Here is an 18,479-nt window from a genome sequence, read left to right as displayed (position 1 = left end):
TTCCCCCCCACACTCTTTATGTTTTCTAAATTAGAAAATCTTAACTCAGAATTATAGGTTGTTGGGAAGCTTTGACGGATATTTTTGGTTTGTCAAATCAAACACAGACCCAGAAATTATGGAGAGAGTGCTCTCTAAAGACTATTTTCAGTGCTTCACCAGAAGGCAAGTGCCCCAGCTCAACAGCAGCTAATGGAGTTGCATCCTCTCTTTGGTGGTATTTGGCTCTGCAAAGTATTTCTTGACGTTCGGTTTCAGCATTCGGATATAATTTTTAATAAGCCCAATGTGTTATTTCCTAAGTGCTTTTTCTGGTGACTGAAGAAAATCATTGGGTATTGGGAAAAAGTCAAGCTCTCAGCCGTTGAGCCACTTGCACCACTGATGTCTGATCATTACGAATCCCAGTATTCAGGCTCTGAAGGCAAAGATTCATAATATTCAAATTCTGAATGGATCACTGAGATACCCAACTTGTATTCATAAAAATGGTAATAAAAAAATTCATTCCTTATTTTTAAAACTCTCTGTAAGCCTTTCCTATTTGCCAGCCAAAGCAATTCAGTGTGGGAGAGCAGCCTCTCTTACTTTTCATTTCAGCCCAGTAGGCCAAAGAGAGGTACACTAAGTGACCACAATCAGTGTGTATTCACAATTTCCACTGTGTACCTCAACAGCAAATCAGAATCTGGAGACATATTACAGACCCCCAGCTTCGTTCCGTGAATAAGGTATGCACTAGCATTGGGATTTGGGAGCAGAATCTTCTATCTGGATAGTGATATCTTTCCTTGCTGACCATGTGGCTGGAGTTTCTTCAATGGCAATTTAACACTTTTCCTCTTTTAAAAAAAAGTTTTGGTAAAATATGCATAATATACGTAACATAAAATTTACCACTTTCACCATTTTTAAGTACACAATTTAGTGGCATTAAGTACATTCAGTGTTGTGGAACTATCACCACTATCTGATTCCAAACTCTTTTATAATCCCGAACAGAAATGTACCCATTAAACAATAACTCCCCATTGCCCCTCTCTGGCAACTTCCATTCTACTTTCTGTCTCCATGAATTTGCCTATTCTAGGTAGCTACTAAAGGTGGAATCATGCAACATTTGTTCTTTTGCGTTTGAGTTATTTTACTTAGCACAATGCTTCGTCAATGTTGTGGCATGTATCAGAATCTCATTCATTTTTAAAACTGAATGATATTCAATTGTTTACATATATACTACACTTTTTATCCATTCATCTGTTGATGGACATATTTGGCTATTGTGAATAACGCTGCTACAAACATTAGTGCATAAGCCAATATACCTTTTAAAGTCTGTTTCATAGGTTCAAACTAATTTTTAATTAAACCAGAAAGCTCTTCTTTTAAAATTAGCTTCATGATAAATAGAACAAAAAGTCACTGAGTCGTTCCCATATATGTAGTGAAGATATGCTGACAACTTACTTATTCATAGTTTTGTTCAACTATAAAATAAAATGTCTGCTCATACACCTAACAGTCATTGACTTTAAATGCCAGTCACATTATAAGGAATGCAATACTTCTAATTAAGGAATTATACCAAACGTTTTTCTTGTTTCTTTTCCAACCACAATATTTGTAATTGATTTGGAAACTGGTTTCGTATCTTACCAGCAGGAGTGCAATTGTGCTTGTTTTTGATATGAGGATGAATGATGACTCTATAGTTTTGTTGTCTTCTCAACCCTTAACATAAAATTTTCACAATTTTATACTGGAAAGCCTTATTTTGTGCTTGTAGTAGAGGTATTCAATTGGTTTAAAAGTGGAGTTGATAAGCTTTATTGGAAAATAATATGGAAGTTTTGATAGCTTTATATCATTACTTGACAAAAATGTTAGCAGATAATAAACTGGGTACTAGGACAAAAGGATCATTGGTCCAATAAAATTCAATTATCATTATTCATTGTCATGGCTCCCATTTTCTTATATATTTTTGTCTGTTTTTGGGAGATTATCCACATCCATTGTCCACTTGTCTCATGACAGATTCATGCTTTATATTTTTACAGTGGAGGCCATTCACTACTTACATTGTGACCTTATTTCACATTGTAGGATTTATATTTCTATTTTTATCATTATTGTTATGCTTCAGAAAACCACTTTCTAAGTGATTACTCTTTTTTTTTGAATTGTGATATTATGCAAAGCGACAGTAATAATGGCAAATGCAAGTCTGACAAGTGTAAACAACTGTCAGGTGACAATAAAATACATTAGTCAAGATAAACTGCCTATGATTAACTCCATGTTAACCATTATGAATGAAATTAGTTTTTGAAGCACATGCACTGTTTTTGAAAACATAAAAAGTTAGAAATTCTATGAATATAATAATTAATCTTACATGATAGATTTTAAAATTATATGTGCATAGAGATCCTTAGATCACTTGTTGAGAAACATTTTAGGAGATGGAGAGAGATGAATTGCTCTGCTAAACAAAGTAAGAATAAGTTGGAGTTCTCAGGGACAATTCAGGAGAGAGTTGGAACATCCCAAAGGGACAGTTTATGAAAGAAGATTACAGGCCAGCCTCATTTAGCAAAATAGATAAAATGAAATACGCCTAATTGAATCCAGCAAAATGATCAGCTGGAACCATTAAAAATAGACTAGCAAATCTGTTAGTTTACAGATTTACTATATTAACAGATGAAAGACTATATGATAACCTCAATAAATATAAAAATACCGATAGAAGCCAACACCCATTCATGATGAAAGTCTCAACAAACAAAAAATGAAAAAAAAGATATAAAAAGTAATTATGAGACTCTCATAAACATCATAATAGTGAAACATTAGAAGCACACACTTCAAAATCAAGAGCAAAATAAATATGCTCACTGTCATAGCTTTGAATCAGCATCATGTTGAAGGTCCCGGCCAATTCAATAAGACAGGAAAAATAAACAAGTGGTATAAGAATCATAAAGGAAGAAACAAGTTTGTCATTATTTGCAGCTAATATAACTGTCTAAATGGAAAGTCCAAGGGAATTTACAGAAAAATTTAACTTTAAGGAGCTCAGCAGGGTTGCTGGATGCAAAATCAGTATATATAGCAATAGTAAATATTCAACAGGGCAACCAAAATTGCAATGTACCTAGGAAAAAGACATTATAAAATGTTGTAGAAAAATATTAAAGAAGACCTGTATAAATTAAGAGATCTGCCATATGGATGTGTGGCAAGGCTTCATATTGTAAATGTGGTGATTCTTCCTGTGGTGGTAAGTAAATTCAGTGCATTACCAAACAAAGTTTCCACAGAGTTGTAAGAAACGAGCTGGAAAATATGACCCTTAAACTGATATGGAAAAGTAAAGAAACAAGAACCAAATAATTTTCAAGAAGACAAATAAGGAGGAGCATGTGAATCGACCAGGTTAAGTCTTACTATAGAGCATTTAAATCCACGTGGTGTTGACTCCGGATGTGACAATGAGATTACTGGGAGAAACAGATTCAGTAGACATGGGAATCTGGTGCACGGCAGAAGCAGTGGTAGGAACCACTTGGGAAATGATGTATTGAAAATAATGTTGGAATAATCCATATGGAAAAATATTGGAAGCCTATCTCATACCACACACACACAAAAATAAATTCTAGGAGATCGAAATACCTAAATGTAGAAAGGAAAACTGTTAACTTTGAGGAGAAAACATAGGATAATATCTTTACAGAATACTATATGGCAATAAAAAATGAATGAATTAGGTCTACATGTATCCATTTGGGCAAATCTCAAAAACATAATTTGAAAACATCAGATAAAGCACACATATAAAATGATAACAGTTCCATAAATTTGAAAAGATACAAATCAATGCTTTACGCATGCAATGTTAAACACCCACTTCCCCATTTGCAGTAGATTCAGCTTCATTTCACATGTTCTTTGCCAGGTGAGAAAACATTTATCTTCTCTACAACCAAATTGCTATAATTTGTCAAAGGTTTTCCAGAATATTGATATGGTTTGAGATGAGTGTCCTAGGGTCATCAAAGAGCCCCTTCAATGATTCTCTGAAACCAGGGCATGGGGAGAGTAGGAAAGTTCTGGTCTTGCCCTTCTTAACAATTTTTAACCCCCTGCTCTCTTCACCTTCTGGTGCCCAATCTGAGGAAGAACCTCTAGTTTCTTTCCAAGCGAAAGAGGGGATTAGAAAATGGGACATATATCTTTATCCTTCCACAAGCAGACAGATAGGCAGGCCCACAGAAAGACAGAGCTACCATTATCAGCAGGCAATTGTGCAAAGCTAATGTTTCAGCAAGGAATAATGGAAGGGAGGGAAGATAAGGAAAAAGACTGTGTTAAGAGCATGGCAATAAGATTGGTTTCTGATTCCTCACTGGCTACAATTTAATGCTTTTTCAGAAGTATACAGCATGATCTTTGGAGCCCCAGTCTATCCCAAGGACATTTATTCTCTTCCTCTGGGCTCTCAGCAACATAGGAAACAACTAATGGCTATTATCAATTTGCATTTCAAAAAGAAAATCTAGTCTGATTATTTCCACGAGGCCAAGGATGCTGAACATCATCCAATACCTGTCACATAAATTCCCAGGATTGTGACCATATAGGTAGATTTGTATATGTTATACTTTTCATAATGTGCATATAAAGGGAATTATATCAACAATTCAGTTAATACAAAGTCTCCTAAAGAATGGATTTGATAATTAGTGGGAATGGAAAGGATCCAACTTTGGAAGACAATTTGGCAATATCTCAAAAATTAAAATGTACACCCCTTTGACCTGGCAATTCTACTTCTAGAAATTCATCCCTTAATTTTACTCATATTATGTGTACAAAGATACATGTGTAAGGATATTCACCAAAAAATTAATATGTGGTGGCAAAATATGAGTATTATGTTAATTATGATAAACGTGAATGTCTATCAATAGGAAAATAGTTAAATAAACTTTGCTTCATCCATGCAAATGAAATCTGTTTAGCTAATTTCTACAAAACAGCTGCTGCTGGGATTTTTTTGGGGATGTCATTGAATTTATAGACTAATTTGGGCAGCACTGACATTTTAACAATTATGAATCTTCTAATCCAGTCACATGAGACATCCTTTAATTCACTTAGGTACTTTAAAATTTATCTCAATAATGCTGTATTATTTTTTAGTATAAAGGTCTTGTGCATATTTTTACAACAGCATTTGGATTTATTAGATCTACTGTTTTTCTATTTTCTAATTTATTGCTTTTTATAATTATTAACTTCTTTCTTTCATTTGTTATCCTTTTTCTAGTTTTGTTAGTTCTTTAAATAATTTCTTTTCAGCTTTTACTGATATAAATATTCTATGCTTCCATGCTGTGAATTATTCCCTGAATATGTATGTCTTTAACTGCACTCTCTAGGTTCTGATCAAACTGTTTTTTATCTTTTCTTCCCTAGAAATTATATAATTTTAGTTTGTAGTTTGTCTTTTGTCCAAGAGTTCTTTAAGAGAGATTTTTTAAAATTATCAAGTGGAAAGTGCTCTCATTTTATTAAATTTGGTTATTATTTTTTAACTCTATTTCAATGTGATCAGAGAATATTTTCTATATTATTTCCACTTTCTGGAGCTTATTGAGGTTATTGTCATGGCTTAATATTTGGTTTGATATGTTTGGTTTTTTGAAAAGGAGGTGCATTTTCTATTGTTAGGGAAGGTAGTTTGCTATATATTAATCAGACACATATTAATTATATTACTAGGTCATCTATAACTTTACATACTTTTTAATACATTTGATCTGTTATTGGCTAAAATTAATTGAAAATTTCTATTCCTACAATGCTTTTATTTATCCTCCTACTGTAATAATTTCTGATTTATAAATATTGTTGCCATCTTATTTGTTGCAAAGATGTAGATTACTATTGTCTTTAATATTAGTATGTCTGTGCAATTTTTGTCCTATTTCATGTTTTTTTACCTAAATTCCACTTTCTCTGATATTAAAATCATGGATCCTGCTTTCTTTGTTTGCCTTTACTTATGTGTTTCGAATTCTATAATTTAAGCCTTTCTGTATCACCATGAGGAGTATCTTTTTTATTCAACATAGAGTTGGGTATTGCTTTGTAATGTAATAGGCATTTTTAAAAATAGGTGAGTCAAATCCATTTATATTTATTGACATGACAGATTTGCTTAGTCTTAGCTTGTTTATATTATTTCACATGACGTATTTAGTTTTTAAAATATTGTGTTGGTACAAAAGTAATTGTGGCTTTTGCATTGTTGAAATTTGCCGTTTGATATTGGAATACATTCTTAAATAAATGTGGCCATGTTATACATCATTTTAATGTGCATTTCTCTCTTTGTTTTTTTTTTGCTAATGACTTATTATTTGCTGTTGATTTTATATTTATTTTAGACTATGGAAATTATGTTATACAAAAAGCAAATTTGAGCGATTTTCTTATTTGAGTTCAAAATGGGTTGTAAAGCAGCAGAGACAACTCAACATCAACAATGCATTTGGCCTAGGGACTGCTAACAAACGTACAGTGCAGTGGTGGTTCAAGAAGTTTTGCAAAGGAGATGAGAACCTCGAAGATGAGGAGAGTAGTGGCTGGCCATTGGAAGTTGACAATGACCAATTGAGAGCAATCATCAAAGTTGATCCTCTTAGAACTACACAAGAAGCTGCAGAAGAACACAACGTTGACCATTCTATGGTCGTTCGGTATTTGAAGCAAATTGGAAAGGTGAAAAAGCTCCATAAATGGGTGCCTCATAAGCTAAGGAAAAATGTTTAAAAAATCATCATTTTGAAGTGTTGTCGTCTCTTATTCTATGCAACAAAAATGAGCTATTTCTTAATCAGATTGTGATGTGCAATAAAAAGTGAATTTTACATGACAACCGGCAATGACCAGCTTGGTGGCTGGACTGAGAAGAAGCTCCAAAGCACTTCCCAAAACCCAACTTGCACCAAAAAAGTCGTGGTCACTGCTTGGTGGTCTGCTGCCGGTCTGATCTACTACAGCTTTCTGAATCCCAGCAAGGCCATTATATATGAGAAGTATGCTCAGCAAATTGATGAGATGCACAGAAAACTGCAAGGCCTGCAGCTGGCATTGGTCAACAGAAAGTGCCCAATTCTTCTCCACAGCAACCGACTGCATGTCACACAACCAACACTTACTTCAAAAGTTGAATGAATTGGTCTGTGAAGTTTTGCCTCATCCGCCATATTCACCTGACCTCTCACCAACCAACTACGACTTCTTCAAGCATCTCAACAGCTTTTTGCAGGTGAAACACTTCCACAACCAGCGGGATGCAGAAAATGCTTTCTAAGAGTTCATTGAATCCCAAAGCATGGATTTTTATGCTACAGGAATAAACAAACTCATTTCTTATTGGCAAAAATGTGTTGATTGTAATGGTTCCTACTTTGATTAATAAAGATGTGTTTGAGCCTAGTTACAATGATTTAATATTCATGGTCTGAAACCCCAATTACTTTTGCACCTTTTCATTATTTGGCATGTCTTATTTGATTTTTATTTTTTGATGTACAATTCTTCCAGTATTTAGAGTTTGTCATATTATTTGTTACAAATATATAGATTACTAAAGAGTTTGTATCTTTATCCTGGTGGTTATCTTTATAAGTAAAAACTTATTATAAATTTATAATTATAATTAAAACCATGTAATACATTGTCCTTAGTGTACTATTTCTTTAAACAAAAGCTCTCATTTCCGTTTGGTGATTCTATTTCCTTTCCTCTCTGTTTTATCTACCATCTGACTGCATTTGGGGAGTCTTTACAATATTGAGACTGAATCTGAGAACATGTCTCCCCACTGATTTGGTTTTCTTTAAAAATTTTACACAATACTTATTATAATTTTCCTTATAGAAATCTTACTTATACTTTGATAATCTTATTCCTAGATACTTGACATTTTAAAATGCCAGTGTAAATGGTATTTTTGAAAACTATTTTCTATTTGTTGCTGGTGTACTTACACAATTGATTTATATATGTTAATTTGTACCCAGCTACCTTACTATACTCTTTTATTAATTCTTACAGTTTATCTTTAGGTTATGTTGGATATTTTATGTATACAATCTTATTATCTGTAAATTACATCTTTGGTATTTTTTCTTCCTTGCACTTTTTTTTTTCTTTGCTTTTCTATGCTGGCTGAGACCTCCTATACAAAGTGGAACTGAGAAGAACAGACATCTTTGGTTTTTTTTTCTTTTGATCTCAAAGGGAAAGCTTTCCATGTTCACAATTAAGTATGATGCCTGATACTTTAAAACAATGAATACCCTTTATCAGAGTGATGCAATTCCCTTTTTTTAAATTATTATACTTTAAGTTCTGGGGTACATGTGCACAACGTGCAGGTTTGTTACATAGGTGTACACGTGCCATGGTGGTTTGCTGCACCCATCAACCCATCATCTACATTAGGTATTTCTCCTAATGCTATCCCTCCCCTAGCCCCCCACCCCTCAACAAGCCCCATTGTGTGATGTTCCCCTCCCTGTGTCCATGTATTTTCATTGTTCAACTCCCACTTATGAGTGAGAACATGCGGTGTTTGGTTTTCTGTTCTTGTGCTAGTTTGCTGAGAATGATGGTTTCCAGCTTCATCCATGTCCCTGCAAAGGACATGAACTTATCCTTTTTTATGACTGCATAGCATTCCATGGTGTATATGTGCCACATTTATTCTCTTCCATTTCAACTTTTCTAAGAATTGAAAATTATAAATGGAAATTAAACTTTATCAAATGACTTTTAGCATCAATTAAGAAGACTATGTGATTCTTTTCCTTTAATCTATTAATAAAAATATAACATATTTTCTGTCGTGGCATGCATTACTGTTATGATTAGCAAAAAAAAAAAAAAAATCAAAGCTCTGCAAAGCACCGGTTATTATACCCAAAGGTATGTTAGGTTCAAGCTGGAGTGGAAGCATCCCTCCCAGATGTGTGGATATGGAACGTTTTTGGAAAGCTCCCAGATTCTGAAACTATAGGGGTTTCACCCACCAACCTAGGGAAATAGAATAACCTCAGGAATACTAAGGTTACTTTGAGGCATATGAAGCATGATAACTTAAACAGCTTCATTTATGAGTTATTTTCTAAATATACTCCAGAGATATTTGTTCTTAGTTCTGTCTCAGTTTTGCTCCTGTCTCTCTTTCATAGTACGCCTTCTCAAAAGCATACCTTCTCTAAGGCATACATTTGTGCGTGCATCTAGCAGGTGAGTGTGTGTGTGTGTGTATGTGTGTGTGTTGGGGACAAGGAGACTCATCTTCCCAGGCCACCTTAGACTAATCAAATTAGAAATTAGACTTTCTGGGGCTGGGACTCAGGCATTTAAAAAATCTCCCTGAAAATTGCAATATGCAGCCAAAGTTGAGAACCACTAATCTGTATCTCCTTGAAACTGAAAATCATGTATGTTTATGAAACAAAGCTCACAGAAGGAGAGACCTGGTTATTACAAAGACACATAGACAATAAGATTCGGCATTACCCACATGAGGCATGGCAGGATAAATAAAAGACAAAGACTGCCAAGTGAAGGAAGAAAAGAAAGTAAAAAGAGATGGTACAATAATGATATCAAATCTACTCACTCAATTTTCTCTGGAAGGTCAGTTCGGGTCATGCACACACAATTAACCAAAATAGTGACCGTAATAAATAAACTGAACCACCTGAAAGGCCTGTGTTAAGGAAAAGCTGAGATCACCAAGTCTCTGTGATGTCATCTAGGATCACCTTGATGCTGAATGATTACATTCATAAATCTTAGCTAAGATTAGCTTTATGATCTTGTCACATAATAACCACTAACATTTACTGAGTGCCTAAGCTAGGCTGAGTACTTTGTCCACGTTACTTCTAATACAACTGATCTACAGGTGGGTATAAATAACTACATTTTGAAACTGAGAAACAGGCTGACAACAAATAAAAGTTAAATAACTTTCCTCAGGTCATGCAGCTAGTCAACCATGCTGCAGAGATGTGAACTCTATCTGTCTGAAAACAAACTCTGAGCAAGGTAGAAGGAAACAGGCTCCCTTTTCCAAAATGTCCTTCTGCCCCGAAGCCTTCATTTCACTATACAGAATGGCCTGAAATTTCATCTGGCGAATGTCTTTTTTATTCTAAAAGACAAAGAGAAGTTAGAAATTTGGAGATAAGTGAAGAGGTACAAACTTTCATGGGAATTAGTTTCATCAGATTGTTTGCGTAACTTAGTTGAGATCAGTTCCACCGAGGAAATGGTCTTCTGGGTAGGAACGGTGGAGGCAGGCACAGGGAAGTGAAATACTGGCTCAGGAAGAAGACCCCAAGTAGGATTAGGCTGGAGTGGAGAACTCTGAATAGCTAGAGCGGAGAATATTGACAGCAGACTGTGGGCAAACGGATTACCAAAAGGGGAGGGAGACATTGAAAGGAAAGTGGATGGAAGGGGTAAATAGAAGGGAAGAAATGTTGGTGGGGAGAATCTAAAGGTAAATTGTTCCCACTTGGACATTTTTCTTAGGAATAGCTGGGCTCCTAACAGTACTTCCTAAGGAAAAACAAAGCTTAAAGATAAGCTTGACCTACAGAGAGAGTACAACACTCATTTTTCAATTTGAGCAGAAGTATTTAAACGTATTTTAGTTTTCTGTAAATGCCTTGATGTGTCTAGTTTTACAGTTACTTAGGAACACATCTATTTTGAAAAGGAAAATTCTATTAATTAAACCACATTTTCCTGCTGACTTACAATTAAATTAAGAAATATGCTTACATGGGGGGAAATGTTAGTCCAAGGATTAAACTAAAATTGTGTCTCCAATTCTACAAACCTTTAAAAGTAATATATCTTAAGTATAATATTAGTTATGAAAACATTCACAGCAAATGTGATTAGAATTATATCTTTGGTGAAATATTAATAATAGGGCCCCGAGAATTCTAGTATCTTTTGGGGCTGGAGTTACCAAATTTATGAGATTTAAATGCAGACTTTTGTGAGGAAGAAACCCCCTCAACAGCTTTTCTGTCCAGCTGTGACTCTACCAAGCAATTATTTACTCATCAAATCTCAAGATGAAGAGAATATTCACTGGTCACTTGGTTCTTTTACGGGGATTTTATTTCTAATTAGCTGTTTCTTACTTATCCAGATGTAATTCAACCAGAATCCTTAAAGAGGAGTTTGTATGTTTGTGATTTCTCTTTATTTGTAATTTCCATGTAATTGTATATATTTTGAAAAAGCAGAGACGACACATTGAGAGAATAATTACCCTGATTACTTTCCATTAACTGCCTACTTCCTCACTGTAGATACTGCTCTACGTGGTCTTGGATAATTTACTTAATGCCTCTGTGTGTCAGTTTCATTATCTGTAAAATGGGGATGATAATCTCTACTTCAGAGGCTTTTGAACTGATGATGGTATTGACACTTAGGAAGTATTTAGCAAGTGGGAGACTGTATTGTCATTAAATATCCTTCTGTAGAGTCTGAAAATTCAAGATTCTGCTCAGAAAACATAATTCTTACTGGCCAGCCCGAAAGAAAAAAATGTAAAAAGAGAAAACGTAATGCAACTTCATCAAGCTGTGCAGCTTCATGTTGAGTGTGCAGATAGATGACTGTGCCAAGGTTACCAGCTCAATGAGAACTGTCCAGAAATCCAACAGTCTGCCTCAGAGTTAGGGAGCAGGGTAGAACTCTTTTTTACTGAAGCCTTCTAAGAAAAGACTGGTTACCATTTGTCAGGCAACTGAGGCAGGTGTATTCTTGCACATCAACCTCCTGCAAGCCAGAGCTAAATTTGTCATAAAGAACTTCCAATCCTTCCGATGACCAAGGATCTCAGGTCATTAGGATCTTTCCATTAGGACCACCCAGGAAGATCTTAGGAAACCAAACCAAAGTCTCTTTTTTCTACTAGTTTGGCTTGCCTTGCAAAATCCCCTGAAGGCAGCTTCTGACACTACCTAAAACAATTCATATAGTAGACATTTGACCAATGTGTCTCTAATCATTACAGTCTTGTATGGCATGAACATCAGATTATTGACATTTTAAACCTGCTAGTAGTTTTTGAGTAATTTGTGATGTTAACAGTGCCCCATGACCAATGAGGTCCCATTGAGACTATGTGTGCTCTTGCCATCGTGGTCTGTTTTCCTTGCCCTCTGGGAGGTGCTGCTCTTTTGCCCAGTAAACAGCCACTTCTCAGCATGGCTATGGCACAGAGTAACAACCCATGCCTATCTCATCTGCCCAAAGAAGGCTTGGGCCCTCTTACTGCCTGTTGTGTTGTGGGGAAAGCGGACCACACACCGTGGTGAGAATGTGTCTGGGGGCATCAGCAAACCTCCTCTCATAAAGAGGACATTTTTCAAGTTGTGCATCCACAGGTGTGTCTAGATTAGTCTGAGGTGAATCCAAACCACCTGTGTGTTGCATGAACACTTCCTCTGTGTCTTGGGACTGCTTTGGGGTGTGGGACACATTAAAGGCCCAAGCCATTTTTTCAATCTAATGACCTCATCATCCTTTTGGGATTCAATTGGATAAGGGCTTTGTTGCTAACCTCTAAAGAAGGTACTGGACACAGTGGGCAAGGTCTAATTCTAACACATGGAAGAGGCAATTGTGCAAAGGATATGAGTGGACAGACACTTTGATGGCCGTTCTTCTGATCAGGTTGAAAGGACTGAATAGCCACAGGGCCCGAGTGGCACTAAACCGGGAAATGGTCCTCCCTTTGTTCAGCACCATAAATGTCTAAAACAAAACAAAACAAAACAGACAGTGGACCTCCAATGAGAAACAAGATTCCTTATACAACCATGTTTTTAAACATGAGAGGCATTATCTCAGGCTCATGAGCAAGAAGGGCTCTGGGAACCACAGGTCAATGAGAGTCAAATGCAGGTACAGAGAGGTAGAGAGGATCAAGAACTAAAAGCCATATCCTCACCCTCTCAGCAAGATCCTGGTCTCTGGGACTGACAGTGCACCAAGATGAGCCCACTGAGGGTACTTTAATGGACAGACAGCCAATCCTCAGGCTGGTAAGATGTGTTATGCCCGGGGGAGGACTCTGGCAACAGGATGGTGAAGTTCTGGTTGCATTTAATTTCTCTTCTGACTAGAGAATGATCCTTGTTTTGTAATGTTTCTTCTGTCTCCACCTTCTAGGTCTCTGTCTCTTAAACCCTGTCTTGTTTTCTCCCTCTGAGCATTTAGGAGGATATGAACTCTTGGCATGGGAGAGGAGGAAAAATGATATTCGGTGCCTTTTTATTTACTCTGCTAGCCATATTTGAGATGGCTGATTCCTGTCCTCCTAACCCCCAAACATGCATTCACCATTTTTTGGCTCTGTAGAACACCTAAAATACAGCACAGGTGAGATAATTGTCATGAAGAAGCTCTTGTTTAAACTACTGATTCTGAAACTTTTTGATTTCAGGGATTATTACTCTCAAACCTTATTGAGGACCCCAAATAACTTTTGTTTATGTTTATACCTTTTTGTTTATGCCATATATATAATATTTGAAATTAATATATATGTATATATGCTTAAACACATATATACATATCATATGTGTGTGTATACATATCTCGTATTAGAAATTTAAAACTCAGGAAATTTTAAAACATGGGAATATACAGGCACACATTCCAGTAGCTGTTAGAGTGATGACATCATCACCCATCAATAGCCTCTATATTCAGCAATGTGTGATCATGAGAAAGTGTGTGAAAAAGACAAATTACATCCAAGTATTGTTATAAAATAGTTTTGATTTTATAAACCCACTAAAACAGTTTTGGGGACACCAGGGGTTCCAAGATCATAGTTGAGGACCACTGGCTTAAATCATCCTGCTTTCTGTCCTCACCGCCATACTCCTCCCCCAACCTCAAGATGTCTGCTCTCCACCTGCAAAGAGAGCCAACTCCTCTGGAGGCCCCAGGCCAGAGCTCATCCAAGGGAACAGCCAACTTTCCCTGAAAGCTCTGCAGCAGTTATCTGCTTTTGAAGATGTGGGTTTAGTTAGTTTCTATCATAAATGTCATAAAAATTCAAAGAGATCATAAAATAAGTTAGATATGTTTTTTTTTTGGTTGTTAATGGACTCTTTAGCAGACTGCCACATCACCCAGGGCTCAGGAGGACTTCCTGGGCTGGGTGGGACCGAGACTTCCTCTCCAAGAGCTGAGAGCAGACATTCCTACTGGTAGCTCTTACCCGGTGTGTGCTGTAGAAGGGGTCTAGATCCTCCAGGGGCTCCCCGATCAGTTCTGCTGGGAGCTCACCATAGAACTTGGGCAGCTGGTTGCAGGCTTTCAAGTCTAGCTGGGGCCGAGGCTTCTCTTCTTGGTCCTTCTGCTCCCTATGCTTCTCTCTGGCTTTCTTTGTTGCGTGCTTGGCAGCAATTTGCTTCTCTATCTCCACCAGTGACTCCGGAGTAAAGCGACGGAAGTTGTTAGTTTCGAGGGATCCAATGGGGAATTCCATCTTCTCATTCTTCTTCAGGAAGTATTTATACTCTTATAAGAGTGGACATAACCACAGAGAGGTGACAGCTTGCCCACTGGTCCTGTCCCTCTCATCTGTCCCATCTTGATTGTCAGAACAGCCCCCTCCCACCCTCATATCTGGCTCCTCCCTGAACTCACACTTGGCTCCTCCCAGGAACCCATTCCCCTGCAAGGCTCTCAGGGGAGGCAGTTTATTCCACCCTCCTCCAGGTGCCTTGGGGTTATGTCTTTGCTCCCCATGTGCTTCTATGTCATTGCTTCTTCATCACTTTGTACCATCCTACCACCACCACCAGATTTAGCCATGCTGCCCTCTCTCCTCATTTCCAGGACCACTGAGTTCCAGGCACTCTCCCATATTCATCAAAGACTTTGGTTTATAGTCTACTTTATCTTAGGTCTCATGCTACTTTTTTATCACAACCGTTTATTTACTGACATTGTCAACATTTCTCCACCTGTTTGAATTTCATTCGGACCTCCAAGTTACTGGAGAACTCCAGATTATTGGAGAATTTCATTGGGACCTCCAATTTCACTGGGACCTCCAGGTTCAGTCTGTGGCTGAACACTTTTCTCCATAACCAGATCAGACTTGTGGTCCACAATTTTAGCCACTCCCTCACCCTTATCCTAAATCCCAAGGCTAAGTCAATCTAGAACAATTCCCCTGAACTGCTGGGGGGTTATGGGGAACCTCAGTATTGCTTGGGAATCATATGGTATCCCTAGTTAGCAGTTTCTTCTAGTCTGAGGTTTCAAATACACTCTTTTCTTACTATTCCCTGTCTTCCCTTGCAGTAAGCCAATGACCATATTTCTTAGTTCATGGAGAAAAACAGAACTCTGTCAACTTCATATCATCAAACCTCCAACTCACCTGCGTCTGCAGCCTTCTTTCCTCCTTCCCTTCTGTTACAACATGAGAGATATCATCCTACATTCTAAGGACCACTCCTTTCCCTCTGCTTAGGATCTTATCTCATAGCTACCTCATTTTTCTCTCTCTCCTTGTCTGCCAGCTCTTTCCTATCAGCATTTAAAGATACTTAACTTTCCTTCAACTTTAAAAACTCTCCCTTGATGCAGAGCCCATCCAGGTCTTCCCTCCTCTGTCCTCCTGTTCTCTGCTGGCTTTTAATAGAGGATTTACTTCTACTCACTGTTTGCAGTCACTCTTCAGTCTTTGAAGCTTGGATTTTGCCCTCCTATCTCACTAAAATGTTTCCTTGCAGGGATACAAGAGATCGCCTTGTGGCTAAAGTCAAGGGGCCCTTCTTAGTTCTTGTCTTTTTTGTCTTTTTTTTTTTTTTTTTGAGACAGGGTATCACTATCACCCAGACTAGAGCGCAGTGGTGCAATCTCTGCTCACTGCAGCCTCTGTCTCCTGGGCTCAAGCAATTCTCCCACCTCAGCCTCCTGAATAGCTGGGCTACAGGCACATGCCACCACACTCGGCTAGTTTTGAAAAAAATTTTTTGTAGAGACAATGTACCACTATATTGTCCAGGCCCATCTCAGTTCTTATCTTGATGGTCCTATTGGCTGTTTTGACAATTTCCTCCTTAAAATACTGTCTCTTTTTGGCTACCATGACACTCTCTTGGTTTTCCTAACTTTCTGTCTTCTCCTTCTCAGTCTCTCCTTTCTCAGCTTCTCCCATACATGATTGTGAATATTGGCACTTTATCTTTTGTTTTCAGAATAATAACAATAGTAACAACTTCAACAGCACTAGCATTTACTGAGATTCCACTGTATTTCAGACTCTGGATTAAGCAATTTTCATGCATTATTACATTAACTATCACTGTACCTGTGAGGTATTATCTCTAATATATAAATAAGATACCAGAGCAGCATAGTTAAATTTTCCAAGATCACATTACTAATGAGTGGCAGAATGGTACTTAAATTCAGGTGTGTTTGCCACAATCTCTTGGGAACATCTCTTCATTCCCATGTCTTCACTTCTCATTTATATGCAGATGACTGAGTCTTTATCTGTAGCTCTCAGAAGTCCATGGGGCTCAGATCTTCATCTGGTCTCTCCACTTGAGTGTCTCATGAGCACCTCAAACTCAGCATGCCCCAAAATAAACTCATAATTATCTCCTCACTTCTTTCTAATACCTGCCTCTCTTCTATGTCTTTTTACTGCCATTAGCCCCAAATAGCCTGTTTCTGTGTCTGTCCACAAGCTGGGTACCATAATTATGCTCTTTCTACTTCATTCCCACATACAATCAGACATCTAGTGCTGTTGCTTCTGCCTCCTTAGTATCTTCTCTTCATGTCTCTCTAACCTCTCCATCATACTGCTAGTCCAATCACTGTCATCCTACTGGCCTCATATGTGTCATTTTGATTCCCCTTTAGTCCTTTCTAACCTATTCTCCAACAGTGGCCAAGTGATATTTCTAAAATACAAATCTGGTTATGTGATATCTTTATTTAAAATCATTCTAAGGCTCTCCATAGCACTCAAGATAACCCAAACTGTGTGCTGGCTTCTCCAGCATGGTAGTCCTCAGCCACACTACTTTTATAAGTTTATCCTTGAATTTGACCCATTCTTTTTTATGTTAAGGCTTTTCTATATTCCACTTCCTTTGCCTAAAATTATCTTTCCACTTTATTTTGTCTGGCTAATCCTCTCTTATTCTTGTACTCTTGGCTTTGAGACAATTTCTTCCATTTCTGACCTATATGAAGTCTATGTTAGGATTCCTGCTTCATGTTTCCATAACTCTCTACATTTTCTCTATAAACCTCTGATTAGTAATTTCTGTTTGCCTTTCTATTGTTTTTACCAAATTTTAAGCTCAGTGAGGGCTGGACTCACATCTATTTTGTTCAGCATCAATTTTCCAGAACCTAGTACAGTGCCTGGCACTAACTAGATACAGAATAGATAGTTGTTGCATGAATAGAGGTAATGACAAAGCTTAATAGCTGAAAAACTAAAGAACATTTTGTTCAGAAAAATGCAGCAAAAAATCACAGATCCAATAATAGGAATATAAGGAACCGAAGAGATTATTGAGTCTATTGACATTTTAAAGCTCACACACCCCAAAGTCAAGAAGATGGTGGCAGAGGCAGTGCTTAAATCAAATACCCCTATGATGGAGATCCTGCTTGCTCCCACCATACCTAGAGGTATTTCTTGAATCCAATACCCCTGTGATATAGACACTGCTTATTGTCACCAGCCCTAGAGGCGACTCTGGTACCCAATACCCACATGTGGGAGGCTCCGCTGGTTGTCACCAGTCCTTCCATGCATTGAAGTCCTGGGAGGAGCTCTCACTGCTCTGACACCATTTGTCTTCCTTAATGTCCTTCATTACTTTCTTCTGAGAACTTTCCCTCACCCCCTTCCTCTCCTCCTGCCTATTTGTAGTTGATCTGTCCCTTAGGGAACTTTTCAAAGTCAATCTACATTACATAATTGAACATCTGTCTTCTATTTTCTTCTAACTTAGAAGTTCTATGCTTTGTGTGCCCAAATTCTGATTAACACGGTGTATTTATGCAATGACCATTCAAACACTGTTGACTTCAGTGTTTTTAATTCTTCCCTCCTGAGAAACAAAGATTAAGTTAACTTTCTCTTCCTTATCTAGGGGAGAAGAGATACTTATAGTTTGGAACCAAATTTGAATCCCCAGACTCAGTTGTTTAGTAACAGTGCAAGAATTCTCTCAGTGACACTGGAATGCAATGTTGAGGATTGAGAACAGGACTAAGCCAGAATTCCAGGTCCTGGAGCTGGGGCTTGAGGTCAAAGCAGACTCAGCTATGAGACTGACTCGATGCCAAAT

At 37.4% G+C, this 18,479-nt stretch overlaps 1 protein-coding gene across 3 annotated transcripts in view; it reads right to left on the bottom strand.

The window, feature by feature from the left end:
• Positions 1-14,629, bottom strand: part of SCN10A (sodium voltage-gated channel alpha subunit 10) — a 91,022-nt gene extending 76,393 nt beyond the window's left edge. For all 3 annotated transcript variants that reach the window (XM_055294816.2, XM_055294826.2, XM_055294835.2), the window contains exons 1-3: positions 14,360-14,629; positions 12,755-12,882; positions 9,713-9,793 (exon numbers count right to left, since the gene is read on the bottom strand). In XM_055294816.2, the coding sequence (XP_055150791.2) occupies positions 9,713-9,793; positions 12,755-12,882; positions 14,360-14,629 (479 nt within the window). The remainder of the gene's footprint in view (positions 1-9,712; positions 9,794-12,754; positions 12,883-14,359) is intronic.
• Positions 14,630-18,479: the final 3,850 nt, after the last annotated feature.

Source organism: Symphalangus syndactylus, chromosome 1 (genome assembly GCF_028878055.3).
Source record: "Symphalangus syndactylus isolate Jambi chromosome 1, NHGRI_mSymSyn1-v2.1_pri, whole genome shotgun sequence".
NCBI classification, from domain to species: Eukaryota; Metazoa; Chordata; class Mammalia; order Primates; family Hylobatidae; genus Symphalangus; species Symphalangus syndactylus.
This window is presented reverse-complemented; position numbering and strand designations above follow the sequence as displayed.